The sequence below is a fragment of the Sander lucioperca genome, chromosome 4 (assembly GCF_008315115.2).
Source record: "Sander lucioperca isolate FBNREF2018 chromosome 4, SLUC_FBN_1.2, whole genome shotgun sequence".
NCBI lineage: Eukaryota > Metazoa > Chordata > Actinopteri > Perciformes > Percidae > Sander > Sander lucioperca.
The window spans coordinates 21,593,321-21,612,118 of NC_050176.1; the positions used below are offsets into that span (position 1 = coordinate 21,593,321).

Consider the following 18,798-nt stretch of genomic DNA (forward strand, 5'->3'; position numbering starts at 1 on the left):
ATGGCCTGCGATGAAGCAAAAGTGTACTTTTATTGCTTTTTATGCTTACATGGTGCATCTATTTTTAAACAAATGTGTCCATTACAAATTAAATTGCTAACATAAAGAAAGCTTGGAGCAGGATTGTGTTCTAGTCTAGTCAACCACTGCAGATTGAGTCCAGTTAGGCTTTCTGTCTTTGGGTTGTGTTTAGATTATATCTAGTTAATATTTTTAAACCATACTTATGAGGGTTGGCCTTTTAAGTTAAAAAAAAAAAAAACCCTGGGCAGTGATAAAAGATGTACTCAGATCGTTACTTAAGTAAATGTAGCATCAGAAATGAATGCAGAGTCAACTAAACAGACTTTTTTTAATATTCTGTAAAAATGAAACCATATAATGTTTAGCTATAGCCTAAAATGTCCTTTAAGACCTAAAACGTTTGCACAATATTCCCTTATCCTTGCTTTATTATTTTGTTGGTCATTAAGTCTAGTCTGTTAGATTTATAAAATAATTTAAAACGCATTGAGGTTTAAGCATAGACTGTATAATATATACAGTGTATGTATCCTGCTGGGTGCAGTAACCATATTTCCCCGGTAGGGGGCGGCGGCGAGCGGCTCTCGGGCGTCGGTGAGTCAAAGTAAAAGGAGGTGAAGAAGTGAACTTTGGTTTGTACCTGGGCGAAGATGCTTGTTAGGAAATGACAGCTGTGTAAGTAAACGGGAGTGGTGTGTTAAATTGCTAATTAATACATGCTTAGTAATCAATTCATAACTTAATTAATCAAGTTTGGAGTGATTCGGCTGCGTCCGTTCCCTGGAAACGTGGAAACGTGAGCGGATACAGCTCAAACTGAACGAGCTAGTTAGCAACGTTAGCAGCGTTAGCCTTGTTAGCAACATCAGCTAACCGAACTGTGATAAGAAGCTAGTTATCTAAAGAAGTAAGTAGCTTGCTGTTAGCTCAGGCTAGCCGTATTTCTGCTAAGCGCAGTTAACGTTATATTCCCAAAATATTGATTTACAGGAACATGTATTTTGCCGGGGTTTTTATTTAATATATTTAATCCATTGGGGTGTAACGTGCTATGAAAGCCCATTTCCGCTATTGTGATTAAAAAAATCCTGTTAGTCATCATAATGAGCTAGTATCTCAAAGTAATGAGGTAGTATCTCAAAATAATGAGCTAGTATCTCAAAATATACATGAGATATGTAACTATTTTGAGATACTAAGTCATCATTTTGAGGTACAAAGTCATCTTTAAGAGTTTATCAATGTTTGGAGTGTTTTATATTTTTGAGAAAGTTTCTCACCAACATGATGAATTACAGGATATTTTTCGCATCACATTGACGGAAATGGACTTCCATACTTTACAGCTTGTAGCTGCTGGCAGGTGTGGCGTTAGCAGGTTAGCATTAAACTCAAATACAGCGTCAAGTTATTGGGACTAATAGTTGTTTATACAAACCAGGATTGTTTTAATATTAAACATCTCACGCGTATGTGGTTCAAAAGTCATGAAACTGGACTTTCAAGCGAAAGTGAGGTTTGTGAAAGACGTGACAACCGTTTTTTCCCCCGTGGTATCAAAGGTCAGACTCACCGGCAGAGACTGCGCTGTTTATTTTTAGCTCTGCAGAGGGCCAGTGGTCTCTTTTAGACTGGCCTGAGAGGCAGCTCAGATTAACATGTTTTACTTTATAGCAGGTGCTGGTGGAAGAAGTAGTGTTAAGGGCCTGTATTTTAGTTAAAGTATTAATACCACACTGTGAAAATACTATGTTACAAATAAAAGTCCACAGGTCAGCGGTTTGTTGGGTAGAAGAGTAATTGTCGCCAAGGTACCAGCTTAACCCTCCTGTTGTCCTCGGGTCAGAAATTTGGGTTTCTTTCAACCAAATTGTCAAAGAACAATAACGTGGACGGTTCTATACAAGTAAAATAAATTATCAGTTCACTACTTACATTGAATTTGGGTGTTTTATTCAATTTTATAGCATTTGAAAAAAAATAATTGTGTCAAAGAACATTGAATAAATTCACGAAAATGTCCTAAAAAGTTCAAAAACGTCAGAAAAAGAATGAGGGAAAAAACGTAGAAAAAAAAAGCTACAAGTGTTGAAAAAGACGACCAAAATGTTTAAAAAAAAAAAGAAAATTTTGACCCAGAAAAACAAAAAGTTGGTCGCCGGGAAGACACACAAGGGTTAAAGGGGATCCAAAAATAACAAACGACGGGATCAAACATTGATGTTTCTCTAGAAATGATTTAGTCTATCAAGAGAATATGATAAAAACAAAAAAAAAAAAATACACAACCTCAAATATGAACATTAGCATCATTGTTAACGGAGTATTTTTGAGTTTTAGACAGTTGGTCAGAGAAAATAAGCATTTTAAAGCAGCATCTTTGGCTCTAGGAAGTGTGATCTGCATATAAACAGAATAATTCAAATTAATAAATCAAAAAAGCTATTACCGGATGGATCAATTATGAAAATAATTAGGTGCAGCTAGGGCTAATGCATCGATATTATATTAACTACAGATGGTCCGATACCATTTTTTGCTTCCCGATACCGATTCCGATACCTGAACTTGCGTATCGGCCTATTCCGAGTACTGATCCGATACCAGTGTGTCCTATATTTTATTATGTTTCAACTGTATACTACTATCCCTGTATAGATGATATGATGTATAACAGCTGTATACTACTATCTCTGTATGATGATATGATGTATAACAGCTGTATACTACTATCCCTGTATGATGATATGATGTATAACAGCTGTATACTACTATCCCTGTATGATGATATGATGTATAACAGCTGTATACTACTATCCCTGTATGATGATATGATGTATAACAGCTGTATACTACTATCCCTGTATGGATGATATGATGTATAACAGCTGTATACTACTATCCCTGTATGATGATATGATGTATAACAGCTGTATACTACTATCCCTGTATGGATGTGATATGATTTCTATCTTTGTCGGTCTGGCTCAGGTTAAACTCTTTGTGAAACATGAACTTTCTTTTACTATCCAGTTTGACAGTCAGTTATAACAGAAAACCAACATAAATAAACTACTTTAACATAGATTTTCTTTAAAAAACCTGGAAAAGTTATGGCCTATAAATTCCAGGCCTGGAAAAGGTTTTGGAAACATAAAAAGACCCAGAAAGTTTTGGAAAAGTCATGGAATTCTTTTTTTAACACAGCATAATAATATGTGATTGATAAATGTATTTCACGTCATTTTAACCTCAGCGTTATATTCGGGGCGCGATATTACGACTCCCACTATGAACCACTTAAATTGTCATTTTATTGTTAAACCTCTGAGGGTAAACTTTAACACAGATTTGTATTCTTATTGTATAATGTCGACTGACATTTTCAGGAATACATAGTCATAGAAATTTGCCAAAAAGTATTGGTTAAAATGCGTATGAACCCTGTATATATATATATATATATATATATATATTTGGCCGATGCCGAGTACTGATCAGATACCAGTGTGTCATATATTTTATTATGTTTTAACAGCTGTATACTACTATCCCTGTATGATGATATGATGTATAACAGCTGTATACTACTATCCCTGTATGATGATATGATGTATAACAGCTGTATACTACTATCTCTGTATAGATGATATGATGTATAACAGCTGTATACTACTATCCCTGTATGATGATATGATGTATAACAGCTGTATACTACTATCTCTGTATGGATGTGATATGATTTCTATCTTTGTTGTCAGTCTGGCTCAGGTTAAACTCTTTGTGAAACATGAACAAACACAAACAACGAACGCCCCAGAACTTTCTTTCATTCTCCAGTTTGACAGTCAGTTATAACGGAAAAAGAACATAAATAAACTACTTTAACGTAGATTTTTTTTAGGGCTTTATTACGTGGTATGGGATCGGTGCATTAACTCCAGTACTTCCCGATACCGATACCAGCGTTTTAGGCAGTATTGTCTTCAATTTTGGATATCGTGATCTCGTGATATGACATCAGTGTTGTCTTTGTTTAGTTTTAAAGGCTGCGTTACAGTACAGTGATGTCATATTCTGAACTCAACAGACTGTTCTAGCTGTCTTATTAATTGTCTTTACCCACTTAATCATCGTATCATTATGGGTGTTTATTCATCTAAAATCTTGTTGTGTAAATATTATGTGAAAGCACCAAGATTGTCAACCTGACAGTATCGCCGCAATATCGCCACCAATGTGTTTGGTCAAACGTATCGTGAGATTTGGTTTTCTCCGTACCGCCGGCACTAGTTCCAGCCTAGGGTTGCCCAATATTGACAAAATGTGATATTGCGATTTCGATATTCATTCCGATGTTCTTAAACATATATGAAAACACATCAAAATAGATTAATAGTATATCAAAAGGGTTTATTTAAACACACGCTTCGTAGTTCACGCTCTCTCTTTCTGTCCTCACGCTTCTCGCTTCTTTCGCCGTCGCTACGCGCATCTCACAAAATACACGGAATATTGCTTACTTTTCAGTAATGTCGCTTTCGTCAACTACAATTATGACTAAATATCGTGTGTGTGTGTGTGTGTGTGCACTACCTGACTGACTCCATGTGTACTAAGCATCCCTTGTTGGCCAACATTTTGGTTTTGTCTGTACTACTAGGTACTTATACTGTATTGACTGGATTATATATTATAGAATTGCCTTACTAAAAAAAGAATAAAATACAATTTTCGTCGACTAAAACTAGACTAAAATAGTCATGTATAATTCTGACTAAAATAAGACTAAAATGCTAGGACTCGACTGAAACTTGACTAGACTAAAAAGAGTATGGACGTGACTAAAACTAATAAAAACTAAAATGACAGCTTGACACAAAGACTAGACTAAAACTAATATTAAAACAGGCCGCCAAAAACACTACTTTTCAGTACATTTTCGATATTGATATTGCCCAACGTGATATTGCAAAAACGCTATTGAGTCGATATATCGTGCAGCCCTATTCCAGCCTTAGTTGAATTTCTTTTCAGTCTTTGTTTGGTTGTTTTCTAAAGCTTGCGGTCTGTGTGTGCTCGTGTTGTCAGGCTGTCTGGTGTCGTCCAGGCGCTGACTGACTGACTGACCGATGCCTTCATGATGCTGAGCTGCAGCGCCCTGGTCGTCGCCCTGCTGCTGTCCCAGGCCCGAGGCTTCCTGAGCCCCCCCGAGGACGACAGCATCCCCGAAGAGTGGACGCTGCTTCACGTGGTTCAGGGCCACATCGGGGCCGGGAACTACAGCTACCTGCGCCTCAACCACGACGGCAGGATCATCCTGCACATGCAGAGCCTTAAGGGGGACGCCGACCTCTACGTTTCAGACAAAACCCTGCGGCCGAGCTTCGACACCTACAAGCTGCAGTCGGCCACCTGCGGCCAGGATGTGGTGGTGGTCCCGGGGGACTTGGTGAGGCCCGTGGGCATCGGCATTTACGGCCATCCGTCTCACAAAGAGAGCGAGTTTGAAATGCGGGTGTTTTACGATCAGACGGTTCCCCATGACCCGTTCGAAAGGGGCTCGGACACTTTCAAAGACGGAGATAAGAAGAAGAAATCCCCTCAGGCGACCGAGGAGGAGGACGACTATCAGGAAGAGGAGTCGATCTTTTGGACAATTCTAATTGGACTTTTGAAGATTATACTGGAGATTTTGTTTTGAAAATGGTTCCCATTTGTTGCTGCTGTGACACTACGAGGAGATTCGGCCTCCTCTTTTTCTGTAGGCTCAGTCGGCCTCGAAACCTTCAGAGAAGATTATTTTCTCCCGTTCTGTGAGGTCGAGAAAATGTCGCACCGCTCCAGTGAGAATTCTGCCGTTTTAGCAATGCCTTTCCTTATGATCAAACATGCATACTTGATTTTTAAAAGAAGTTGACACTGAGTTTTTCCATTGAAGCCTGACTAATCAGAAAACCTTTAACAAAGTCTGCATGTTTGGTGATGAGTAAATGAACACGAGCCTCTCCGATTCAGCAAATGTCGTTTTGGTGTCCTCATAAAATTACGGTGGAAAGCCAGATCACTAAATTTGGGCTAAATTTTTGATTTCTATATTGCACTGCAGTTCAACCGAAAGGGCAAAAGGGGAATATTTCTGCAGTTTTAAAGTTTATCTTTAATACAACACACACACACACACACATGCTCTACCTAAGTTTAAAGCGTTACTGTTACTGTTCCTCCTGTCCATACTGGTCATGAAATGATCCTTTCTGATGGGGAATAACGTCCTTAAAATCAGTATGCTTCAAAGGAACTACGTCTAAAGGCAGAAGTGTGTCTCAAAGGCCGGATAAAAAGCCTGTCGTCATATATCTTGGTCCCGACTGATCCCACTGCTTCCCTGATCGCTCTTCGAGAACTCTTAAATCGCATAAACTAGGACGAGGTACACGCTTTCCGACACTCTTCTTTAAAGATCACACGGAAAGCGACCGAAGTAGCTTGCGTGAAGCCGCCTCCTCCTCGTGATCCGCGGTAAAACCGCGAGGTAGGGCACAGAGCACGGAGGCAAAGTGCAGCGCAGGTTCACGTCGTCGTTGCTTCTGGCTTCTGGCTTTGGTTGCACCTTTTTAAAAAGATCAGCGGCAATGAGGTCAAAGTTGAAATAATTTTGAATTTTGAGCGCTACGCTCCGCGGCAATTTTGAGCGTGTGTGCCACTCCGAGGGTAGCTCTTCCTCCGAGTTGTCTCCACCTCTCTCTCTCTCTCTCTATATAGGAAAACAACGGCACAGCCGGCGCAGAGCGGTTTCACCGCGGATCTTAGGCGGCTTTAAGAATGGAAAGATAGATCTTGAGTTCAAATTTCTCACATCCGGCAAAATCACCGGTAAACGTGGGGTGTCTGTTGTCAGAAAAAAAAAAAAGAGCAGGTTAGACACATTTTTGACAAAGACTTCGGTCTTTAAAGACAAATCCAGTTAATTTAGGATCTCCTAAATGATGTGAGGAGGTTTTTAGCGGAGAAAAGAAATGTTAACGGACAGTCAAACAGCAGGTCTGATGGATGCAAACAGGACCGGTAGGTTCTTATTAAATGCTGTACAGCTAAGTTTAGCATTTCTGTAACAAAGTGAAATCCCAACTTCTAGGTTCTTTTCCAGATGTAACGGAAAAAAACCCACATAATTCAAAGACACAATGACATTTATAACAATACAAATAACTAAAAAAATCCAGACTTGGAACGGAGGCTTTCCAATGTAGATTGTCTTTATTCAAACCTGTCCGGGAATTAATCTTTTGAGTTTCATTGAAACGTGAATTTTGCGTCATCAATCATTTTGCTGAGATCTGATCATTTCCAGGTCCAAAGGCTGAGCTGTTGGTCTGTGATTTTTAATATCTAACGCAGTGTTTTTGTTTCCTTGCTGATGTGTGGCAGAGAGGCAGCTTAGTAGTCGCACGTCGGATTGTTGCGAGGACGCCACACGGCAGGTAGAAACCTCATGCAGCTACCAGGACAAAGATACGCTCTTCGTTTGTCTTAACTTATTCAGCAGAAGCCTCAGATAAGCTTTAAAACTAGTGATGCACCGAATCCAGATTTTTGGGAATACCGAATCCACAGGTTAAGATTCTGCCGAAACCGAATGCCGAATCCTCCTCCCATCCTCAGTCCATTAACACAGTAAACACATTAATGTATGTAATGTACCTGAAGTTGCTGCGTTTTGGCTGCTGTCTGTAGATTCCTTCATGCACAACTCGTATTCTTTCGGATGTTTCATACCAGATGTTGTAACAGCGGTGATGTTGTGTATAGTTTAGGGTCCTCGCCACCACCAGACTAATCGGCATTGCAAATTGAACATGTAGCTGGACTTGAATGGTCTTCTTTTGACTGAAAGTACTGCCAAACACTTTTTCTGCTCACCAGTTCCATTTTCACTTTCTCACAGCCTACTGCATTGAACGCTCCACCTACGTAAACACCTTCCGGTAATCAACGGCGCCGCCATTACGTCAGACCAGCGTAGCGAGTGTAGTGCAAGCGTAGGATTCGGTGGAAAACAATTCTACGGTTCGGCAGAAACCCGTCAAAAAGCCCAATATTCGGCCGAATCCTGGATTCGGTGCATCCCTATTTTTATATAATATATATTTAAAACACATTTTTGCCGAGTGGATCGAAGGGATCCCTTCACGGCCAGTACGAACAGGAGGAACTCTCACAACGTACAAGAAGCATATGAGCGTTGTCACAAGATGGACTTAAAATCCTAACCAATCCTTGGTAATCCTTGACTTTATCATCAAATTCAGGCTACATCTACACTACTACGTTTTGATTTAGAAACTGATATATTTTTGCTATTTTTACGTCTCACATCCACATTACTCCGATGTTTCTGAGCTCCTAAAACGGAGACTTTTGGTTGCTTTGCAGTCTGGACGGACACAAACGGAGACCAACAGTCAGTCAGTCTTATCGGCTAGGCATTATTGTTCTCTCTGCAAAAGTCTTTCCAACTTATACATCCATGATTTTTAACCGCAGAGTAACGTCAGACGATCGGCTTCCTGTTTACGCCGACAGTCCCGCACACGCCCAGTGTGTGTGAACGGTCATGTGATATGTGATGTCAGACGTGTTAATACGGACGGAGATTAGTTCTGCTGCCGGTGCTAAAACTCTTGAGATCGTCTTGAGCGTCTCAAAACGCCGCTCAAAAATGAAAACGTAGCCGTGTAGACGTAACCTCGGCATCAAACGGACGACCGTAGTGGCCGACTCAACTCTCGGCCTGAGAATGAATGAAAACCTCGTGTCTTAACTCTGCATGTCAACACCCCGCAGGATGTGTGTGGGTTTAAAAAAAACAGAAGAAAAAAAAAAAACGTAGCAATACAGTCATTGTCAGCCATTCTGAGATCAACATGAGGTTTTTCTACAGGACAGGTTTCCCTTGGGATGAATATAGCTGCCTCTTCCTTATTGGACAAAGAGGAAGGCCTGAAAAGGTTGTAAAAAAAAAAGGGAAAAGGATGATGGGAATGTGTCCTCGCGAGCAGACAAAGTTCATTGGGAAGTCGGTGAAGGTGAGAAGCTGCTGAATGTGCTGTCATGATTCTCGCCTCACTGTTTAAAGGAGTAGTTCCTTAATTCAGACTCCAAATGGGAACATCTGGGTTGATTAAAGGTGCTCTAAGCGATGTCACGCGTTGTTTTTTTTTTTAGGCTACAACATTTTTTTTGTCACATACAGCAAACATCTCCTCACTATCTGCTAGCTGTCTGTCCCCTGAACACACTGTAAAAAAACATCTCCTCACTATCTGCTAGCTGTCTGTCCCCTGAACACACTGTAAAAAAAACGTGGTGTCTGTAGACAGCCCAGGCTCCACAAACTGCAACAAAAACAAACTGGCCAACCTGCACCACCAAACATAACAAACAGTGTTCCAGCCAATAACCGACAAGAAGGATTTGGGGTTGGGGGGATGGGATGAGGAGGAGGGAGGGGCGAGCTTAGCCTCCGTTTAGTTTGAAAATACTTCGAACGTCAACAAGAAGTGACGTCACTCGACATCGCTTAGAGCACCTTTAAGATATTGCTACCGACCTTGTTAACATGAGTAGCAACATTTCACTTAGTTTAATCACTTTGTTTTTGTTTTGTTGCCTGTTGGACAAGCTCCTGATTTTCAAAAAACATCACCTCTTGCGTTCGGAGTTCAGTTACAAGTAAACTTGCGACCACTGAGCAGAAATGTTCGACAGTGCCTTCGAGAGATCAGTCTTCTGCCGGATGAACAGCCGAGCAGTTTCCCTGTTTTCCAGAGACGATTCAATCAGGTTCCTAAAATAAAAAGCTGTTGTTTTGCAGACTGTTAAAAATATTTTGTCTCATGTATCTTTGTTCCACATTTGGGGAAAATGCTCTTCACTTCCTTGACCCTCCCGTTGTCCTCGGGTCAAAAGGGACCCATTTCCCATTCCATAAAACGCGCTTCACAAGTAAAATAAATGATCAGTTCACTACTTTTATTGAATTTGGGGGATTTATTCAATTTTATAGCATATGGAGAAAGAAATGTATAAAAGAATGTTGAAAAGAACAAAAACGTCAAAAGAATTGCAGCAAAAATCAAAAAAGCATCGAAAAAAAGTGACAAACATCGGGAAAAGCGACAAATATATATATATATATATATGTGTATATATATATATATACATATATATATGTGTATGTATATGTATGTATGTATATATGTATGTGTATATATGTGTGTATATATATGTATATATGTGTGTGTGTGTGTGTGTGTGTGTGTGTGTGTATGTATATATATATATATATATATATATATATATATACACACATACACACACACACAGACGTGAAAAAATTAGGACACCCATGCTAAAGTTGACTAAAAAGAGGAATAAAAAAAAAATCCAACCTTTTAAGGACACGATACATTTTCTTTGTGAATGAATAATGTATCGTAAATAAATAAATGTTCTTCCTTAAAATACAGGGGGCATAAGTAAGTACACCGCTATGTTAAATTCCCATAGAGGCAGATGTTTATTTTTAAAGGCCAGTTAATTATTCATTCACAAACAAAATTGGTGTCCTTAAAGGTCGGATTTTTCCTCATTTTTTTTAATTAAGGCATTAAGATCAATTTCCAAAAAAATTAAAAAATTGAATTAAGAGAAAAATTTCTAAAATTTCCTCTTTTTAGTCAACTTTAGTATGGGTGTCCTAATTTTTTCACATGACTGTATATATTTTTTAATTTTGACCCAGAAAAACAAAAGGTTGCATGGTCGATGCGAAGACAACACAAGAGTTAACAAGCACTAAAATGCTAATAAATTTATATTTTGCATTAATTATATGAATCTGCAGAGTAACTTAAGATATTAAATACATTAGAGCTTCAAAGATAAATTTAGTTAAAAAATTAGTTGCCAACTATTAAATTAATCAACTATTTTGATAATCGATTAATCAGTTTGAGTCAATAATTCTCTGATTCCAACTTCTGAAATGTGAATATTGTTCTAGTTTCTTCTCTCCTCTGTGACAGTAATCTGAATATCTTTGAGTTGTGGACAAAACAAGACATTTGAGGACGTCATCTTGGACTTTGGGAAACACTGATCCACATTTTTCACCATTTTCTGACATTTTAGAGACCAAACAACTAATCCATTCATCCAGAAAATAATATCTTAATTGACTGGGGAAATAGACGTTAGTTGCAGCCCCCAAATAAAAAAAAGTACAATATTTGCATCTGAGGTGAAGTATAAGTTGCATGAAATGAAAATACGGGCACCCAGATTGCTCAGTTGGTAGAGAGGGCGCCCATATATAGAGGTTTACTCCTCAACCTAGCGGGCCGCGGGTTCGACTCCGACCTGCAGTCATTTGCTGCATGTCATTCCCTCTCTCTCTCTCTCTCTCTCTCTCTCCCCCCTCTTTCATGTCTTCAGCTATCCTGTCGAATAAAGGCCTAAAAATGGCCAAAAAAGAATCCTAAAAAAATGGAAATACTCAAGTAAGTACATCCACATTGTACCTAAGTACAGCACTTGAGTAAATGTACTTAGTTACATTCCAAAAGGGCAACTGATTAATTAACTTATCATCTTGTATAATGGTCTGTTTTCTAAGGAATCCCATTAAGATTTATAAACAAGACTGAATTTGAGACCATGTTTACTTGGATTAAGATTAAGTGGTGGAAGGTAACCTAAGTACATTTACTCTAGTGCTGTAAGCTACTTCAGTTTAGTTACTTGAGTACTAGGTACTTGAACTTTTCCATTTTATTCTTAATAGGCCTACTTGTACTCCACTACATCTCAGAAGGAAATATACTTTTTAATCCACTACACGTTTGTCTGACAGCCTTAATGTCAAATATTTAGATTCAATAAACTATTAAATTATGATGTAATATACATAGAAAGTAATACATAAATAAGTCAACTGCAAAAGATGAAGCTTTATTATTTACATATTTTAAACCCAATCAACAAGTGGGGCCAAGTTTTATGGAAAAAGTCAGCTTGTTGCTGCATTACAGCAACTCATGAACAGTTGTGTCACATATTTATATTCACTGAAAAACAAACAAACAGTCTGTGTGTGTGAAATAGTCCAGTTATCTTCATGTGAGTCTGGGGGCCAGCTCGATGCTGTTGATCCGGAGCACCGTCTGCGGCTGGATGATGATCCTCTTGCGCTCGGACCGGTGTCTCTTCCAGAACCTCATGTGGACTTTGGGCCAGGACTCGGTCTTCTCTAAGACGGTGGCCTCGACCCGGACCAGCTCCTTCCCCAGCAGAGGCCTGCCCAGCAGGGTGAAGTCCTCCGCACCGACCAGCAGCACCTTCTCCAGGCGGATCCGCTCCCCGCACTCCGCCTCGATGTGGTTCTCGATCAGGATCAGGTCCTCCCCGGTGACCTTCCACTGGCGGCCGGCGAAGTGCACCACGGCGAACAGGCGGCCGAAGTCCTGCCGGTCGATCCGCTGGTTCACGGTGCTCACCACCGCGGCGTGTCGGCTCCGCTCCTCTTCCTCCGGGACCAAGCTCATCTGCTCCGGCCACGGCGGCCGGGACAGGGAGGTCCGGGGCACCGGGTCCCCGCTCACGGAGCTCTGTGTTCGGACCGCAGCGGGGGACAGGAGAGGTTGTTTGGGTAACAACCTGCAGCATGTCCTCCACAGTCCTGCTCCCCTGCTCAGCGCCATCTTGACAGGAAATTCTTTAGTCTGCACTGCGCATGCGTGATTTCAATTGGTCACCTGACTTTTATTCTGCTTTCAAATCAATATCATATAGGAAAAAATAAACACTTATTTACAGACAACGATTTTTGTTTTGTTTTTTTGTTTTAAAAACTTTATTATCAACGCAGTTTCATTACAACAAGTATTTTGTATTCTCAGCCCCTACTATCATACCACTTTGTCTGCTGTAGGCATACTGTCTATGGCTGTAGGCCTACACCTGGCTGTCTTATAGGCTATATTAGCCCTGCTACACAATCTGGACTGTAGTCATAGCATCTACATCTTATAACTTATTCCCTATTGTTCTTAAAGTATATCATTTCTTTTCTTGTTTGTCAAGCAATGCTATTATGTTTACATTCTTGTCTTTTTCATAGTCATAGTTAATATTTAATAATAAGCTATTGCACTGTTCAATCCCTGCACTGTTCTCTTTTGCACTACCACCATTGCACACAGTCTACCATAGCACCTTATCATGGTCATTGCATCACATGGTCAGTCCACACCAGACCTTTGTAATCACTTCACAAATTGTTAACTCTTTAAATTTCTGTGAGTATTTTTTTATGTATGTGAGATGTGTGTGTGTGTGTTTGTTGTGTTATGATTGTCTAAGCTACTGGATGCCTAAAATTTCCCTCAGGATGAATAAAGTATCTATCTATCTATCTATCTATCTATCTATCTATCTAAGTAACAATACAGGGAGTATTTTTTTACAATGTGCACATACATTTATAGCTTACAGTTTCAGTTCATAACAATAAGTAATCAACTTAAATCATCTGGCAATGTTGTCTGTAATGTTCCTCAAGAGATGAGAAGTCTTCAAAGATCTTTTGTTATTTTAAATAATTAATAATTTATAATTTAATGTATACTGTTTATTGATCCCCAGTGGGGAAATTACAATTTACACTCTGTTTGTTAGAAATCACTACACACAGGCCTGAAATACACACACACATGCTCAGGACCTATTCATGCACAAATGGAGAGATGTACCTTACAAAATACCTTACACAGGCTACAGAGTCACCAGTCTGAAGTTCACCATAACTTACAAGTAAAATAGTTAATTACACGTTATATTAACAAGTATTCAGTGCTGAAAAGTAACAGCATTTACACAATTGCTGTATTTGTTTTTTAGGTAAGTACAAAAAGGTGAGGTACTTTATACTTACTCCGCAACATCTCAGAAGTAAATATTGTAGTTTTTACTCCACTACATTTGTCTGACAGCTGTAGTTACTTTTCAGATGACAGTTTTTCATCCCCTTCCTGTCCAGTGAAAACCACGTATCTCCAGATGTGTTGATGTTGAATGTTTGTGATAAACTGAAGGATGAATTCTCCTCTTTATTAAGCTAAATTAAGTTTTTTTTTTTTGGATCAGCTGGAAAATGCATGGCCACGAAGCTGAAAACAGGGCTGTTGTTCTGACACCATGAAAAGTTCTAAAACTTTTTAGAGATACGTGGTTTTCACAGGACAGCGACGCTATACAAACACATGATGATCGTATAGAATATAATGCCTTGCTACAGATTACACTACCCGGTTTAATCATACTTTGTGTCTATTTTGTACTACATTAACTGTAGATAAATACAACATGTTTTGTATAAAAAGGTTTGGGTTTCAATAAAAGCCTTTAAAAAAAATTTTATATTTACATTTACGACAGCACTTTAACGCAGCGCAGAATAGCTCTGCCTCCATTTTGTGTCGGTACGTTTCCGGGTTTCCGAGAAGGCACCGATAAAACGGTGTCAACGGCGAGTATGGCACTGCTCGCAAGTCAGGAGTGCGGGTAAAGTTTTCCGTAGCTACCTGGAAACTATTAAAAGTGACTCTTAATCGCTTCGTTTTCTCAAAGAAGTCTTGCAACATAACTTACAGGCAGCCGGACTGCGCTGACACTGACAGCTGGGAAGTAAACAGCTCGATGCTAACAAGCTAACTGCGGCTAGCTCCGCTGTATAACCGCCGCTAGCCGAGCTGGTAACTAACCGTCGACAGCGAGCTAACGTTAGCCGGCTAACCTGTTTTTTTTTTTTTTTGGTGGCGTTAAGTTACATCACCAGGACTTGCCAGCACCCTCCCAACCTACTGCACCGACGAAGGATTCGCCACAGCGGCACTTTCCATTCATGTTGTTTTGGAGGACGAGACTATTGTCTTTAGATATTTTATTATCTATAGATTATTATTATTAGCAAACGTCCTGTTCTTCGAACCAGGGTGAGTAACAAGCTAACTTCACTCCACCTAAATTGAAGCTAGTGCCAGGTATCTGTGTTCCTTTAGTTTACCTGGGAGCGGCTAAACAACCTGCCCAGGCCTGATTAAATCCTGTTTTACTGAGCTCCATGCAGTGATAGAAGAAGTACTCAGATCCTTTACTTTAAGTACTTATACCACACTGTGAAAATACTTCACTACAAGTAAAAATCCTGCATTCAAAACGGTACGTGAGTAAAAGTATGTAATCAGCGACATTAATGTACGTGAAGTATGACGAGTTAAAGTACTCATTAAACATCTACAGCAGGGAAATGCAACATACACATTAATGCAGCAGGATTATGAATCCAGAAACATCAGATGTAAGAAGGAAAACACTGACAGGGGAACATTTTACTGCACAATGAATATTTTTAATATCAATAAAAAGTCAGCTTTTCAACGGTGTCAGGAAAACAGCCATGTTTTTGGCTTTGTGACGAATCTGAAGATGCATTTTCCAGCTGATCCAAAGAGGCTTTTTAAAGACTTTATTTAGCTTAAGATGTAGGATAATATAAAGAACATAAAGAAACATGTTAACGCAAAAATTCAACATCAACACATCTGGAGATACGAGGTTTTCACTGGACAGGAAGGGGATGAAAAACATCTAAGTAAAGCTGTCAGACAAATGTAACGTCAGTGCAGTAAAAAAGTACATTTTTATTAACATCTGAGATGTAGCAAAGTAAAAGCATAAAGCTGCAAAAAAAATGGGAATACTCTTTCAAAGTACAGCTGCCTCAAAGTACAGCTGCCTACTTAGTTATATGCAACCATTGGCTTCATGTCACTCGGTTTGCATGTTTTTGTCTTGCAGAAAACCCCCTGAATTTGTTCAACAACATGATTCATAGTTTTAATATTTTTTTTATAAATAGGTGCGTGCTTTGCTACACTGTTAAACAAGTTATTGCACAATCTGTCCTGGAAGTGGATGAGCACACAAAGCAGGATATGTTATTGCTTTACTTGGACTGCAAGTGCCCTAAAAAGCCTCGAAACACACACACACACACACACACACACACAGCCACGGGCCTTTAGCTCAGTCTAGTTCTTTAAACCACAAAAGCATTCAACTTCCTCATGCAGCCCTCCCCTCCCTCCCCTCCCTCCCTTCCCTCCCTCTCTAGTTGTATTTCCCTGTGCGGCATCACGCTGTTGATGTGAGAAAACTGACCTACTTATGGAACGTATTTTCCTTTTGATGTTGAATGGAAAGGTTGAGTCAGCTTATTAGATAGATAGATAGATAGATAGATAGATGGACTTTATTAATCCCAAACTGGGAATCAAATCTCCGTTACAAAAAATGACCAAAGTAAGAGTAAAACTAAAAGAAAAAGTTCTGTGGGTCAAATGTTGGGGGCCTGTTGTATACCTGTCGGCTTAGTGTGTTTGTGTAAATACATAATTAGGGCTGCACGATATGAGGAAAGTATATGATATGCGATAACGATATTACTTAGGCGATAAGTGGATGTTAAAGTGTACTTAGTTCTGCCTTTCTGTTCAAATATAACCAATTGCTTGTTGAATTTAAAACAAACGAAAGGAAATCAGTTCCAACATTCTTTAATTGAACAAATTTAAGCACTAAAAAAGTGACCGTTACCTTTTTTAAAGTGCAGTTTTCTACGGATATTTTCTTTCAACTAACGCAAAAAAAACCTCGGAACGTCTTTGGCGATATGTCGCAGATAACAAAAAAAAAAAAACAGAAATGATTGCGATAAATAATATTGTCGTTCTGAGACCATTTTCATCTAATATAATGATAATGACATAATAATGCAGGTACACCTTTTCAAAGATCAATACACTTTTAGTTCTAAATAATATTTAACGCTGGAACTGGAAGACATTTTAAATATCCTCAATAAATGAACAAAACAATCAAAAATAAAAAAAATAAAATGGAAATTTTTCCGGCCGCAATAATTTCCATTTAAAAATGATCGAGCTAATTTTTATTTATCATGCGATTCATTGATTTATTGCTTATTGCGACAGGCCTAGTCGCAGCCTTTCGTGTTTATTGCTCAAGTCGATACGGCGATCATGATAACGGAAACATTTATTTTGCAGCCCTAATAGATGCACAAGAAATATGTTTTGCGTGTGTAGTGCTAAAATGCTGAACAGTGGTGGATATTATTTAAAACTTCTCAATACCTGTGGCAATACAATACTTGAATTTTGGTATATTTTGGCTACACCTTTCTTAGTATAAGCACACTTTCTACAACAACCTTGTTTTTGGTTTAACTTAAATAAGTCAAATGCTGCTTCAACTTTCAGTTGTGAGCATTTTCAAAACGTAACCTGTTCCAGCAAGACGGCGAGCCCGACGTCTGTCTTGACGACTTTTTATTTCGCAAAGCTCTCGCCGGCGACTAAAAACCCGTCTGAGAATTGCTCTTGCTTGGCCGCTCTCTCCATTTCTCGTCTTGGCTTCCTCCGTGTCCTCTTTGGTGTCTTCGTCTCTGCCTTGTTGTCCGTAGAGGCTGCTGAACCCGCTTCCACTGCCCGCTTGCTCAGCTCTGGTTCAGGCACGACACCGCCGCTCCACGCCAGCGTCCCCCCCCCCCACACACACACCATCGCCCTGGAGACCTGAAGACCTTCGCCTCCCAGCGGCCCAAAGCGCCTGTGCTAGCGGCGTAAACATCAGGGAAAACTCTGTAAGTCACGGAGCGTCGAGGCGGAGCAGCCAAGGGAACATACGATGGAAAACTAGAAAACATTTTCTCCTTAAAATATGACCCAGTTTCACCAAAATCAGTGGTAGTGCCGTAAAGCGTTAAGAGCGTAAGACCGCTAATGCGAGAACAGGCGATCGGAGCGCTCAGTGGGACGGACAGAGGCTCCGTTCTCACTATTACAAGTTAGCGTAGCTTAAAAATGATTTTGAAGCAGTTATTTTAAGGTAAAATAGTTAGATTATGGTGCTTTAAGTGGAACTACAAAGATTAATGAATTAGTTGTCAACTATTAAATTAATTGCCAACTAGTTTGATAATCGATTAATCGGTTTGAGTCATTTTGTTATTTAAAAAAAAAAAAGAAATTCTCTGTTTCCAGCTTGTTAAATGTGAATATTGTTCTAGTTTCTTCTCTCCTCTGTGACAGTAAACTGAATATATTTGGGTTGTGGACAAAACAAGACATTTGAGGACGTTGTCTTGGGCTTTTTGGGAAACACTGATCCATAATTTCACCATTTTCTGACATTTTATAGACCAAACAACTAATCTATTAATTGAGAAAATAATCAATAGCTTAATCGACGATGAAAATAATCTTTAGTTGCTGCCCTATCTTTACATCTAATGGACAAAAAGTGAATCTGCGACAACTTTTAAATTGGCATTTTTGCTTAAACACTTTTTTTATAATTAAAATATTTACAAAGTTTCTCAAATAAGAAGTTTTGTCTATTATAGTAAACGGAGTATCTTTTGGTTTGGGGACTTTTGGTCAGACACAACAAACACTGGGAACTTGTGATGGATAGGGCTGTGCTCGATTGAAGAAATTCTTAGTCGACTAACACGCATTCAATTGTATCGACTAATCGATTAGTTGATTTAATCGACAGATCTGTAAATCTGTGTTTCTCTGCAAAGAGTCATGCAAAAGCACCACTTTAATTCTTGTGTTTACCAGA

General features: G+C 39.2%; 3 protein-coding genes across 5 annotated transcripts in view; 2 read left to right on the forward strand and 1 right to left on the reverse strand.

Annotated features, from left to right (window-relative positions):
* The first annotated feature begins 583 nt into the window (after positions 1-583).
* c4h6orf120 (chromosome 4 C6orf120 homolog) lies at positions 584-7,180 on the forward strand. Of its 2 annotated transcripts, none has more exons than XM_031299892.2 (2): positions 584-699; positions 5,086-7,180. In XM_031299892.2, the coding sequence occupies exon 2, from the start codon at positions 5,165-5,167 to the stop codon at positions 5,726-5,728; it is 564 nt and encodes a 187-aa protein (XP_031155752.1). In that variant the 5' UTR covers positions 584-699; positions 5,086-5,164; the 3' UTR covers positions 5,729-7,180. The 2 variants fall into 2 exon arrangements, with proteins under 2 accessions (XP_031155752.1, XP_031155751.1); XM_031299891.2 differs by having other exon boundaries at positions 592-699; positions 5,116-7,180.
* Positions 7,181-12,018: 4,838 nt separating this feature from the next.
* On the reverse strand, positions 12,019-12,839 carry mrpl21 (mitochondrial ribosomal protein L21). Its single transcript, XM_031299889.2, has one exon. The coding sequence runs from the start codon at positions 12,786-12,788 to the stop codon at positions 12,204-12,206; it is 585 nt and encodes a 194-aa protein (XP_031155749.1). The 5' UTR covers positions 12,789-12,839; the 3' UTR covers positions 12,019-12,203.
* Positions 12,840-14,544: 1,705 nt separating this feature from the next.
* The window catches only part of wipf2a (WAS/WASL interacting protein family, member 2a), a 33,495-nt gene continuing 29,241 nt past the window's right edge, over positions 14,545-18,798 (forward strand). For both annotated transcript variants that reach the window (XM_036000464.1, XM_036000465.1), the window contains exon 1: positions 14,545-15,080. The gene's annotated coding sequence lies outside the window, so the exon portion shown is untranslated. The remainder of the gene's footprint in view (positions 15,081-18,798) is intronic.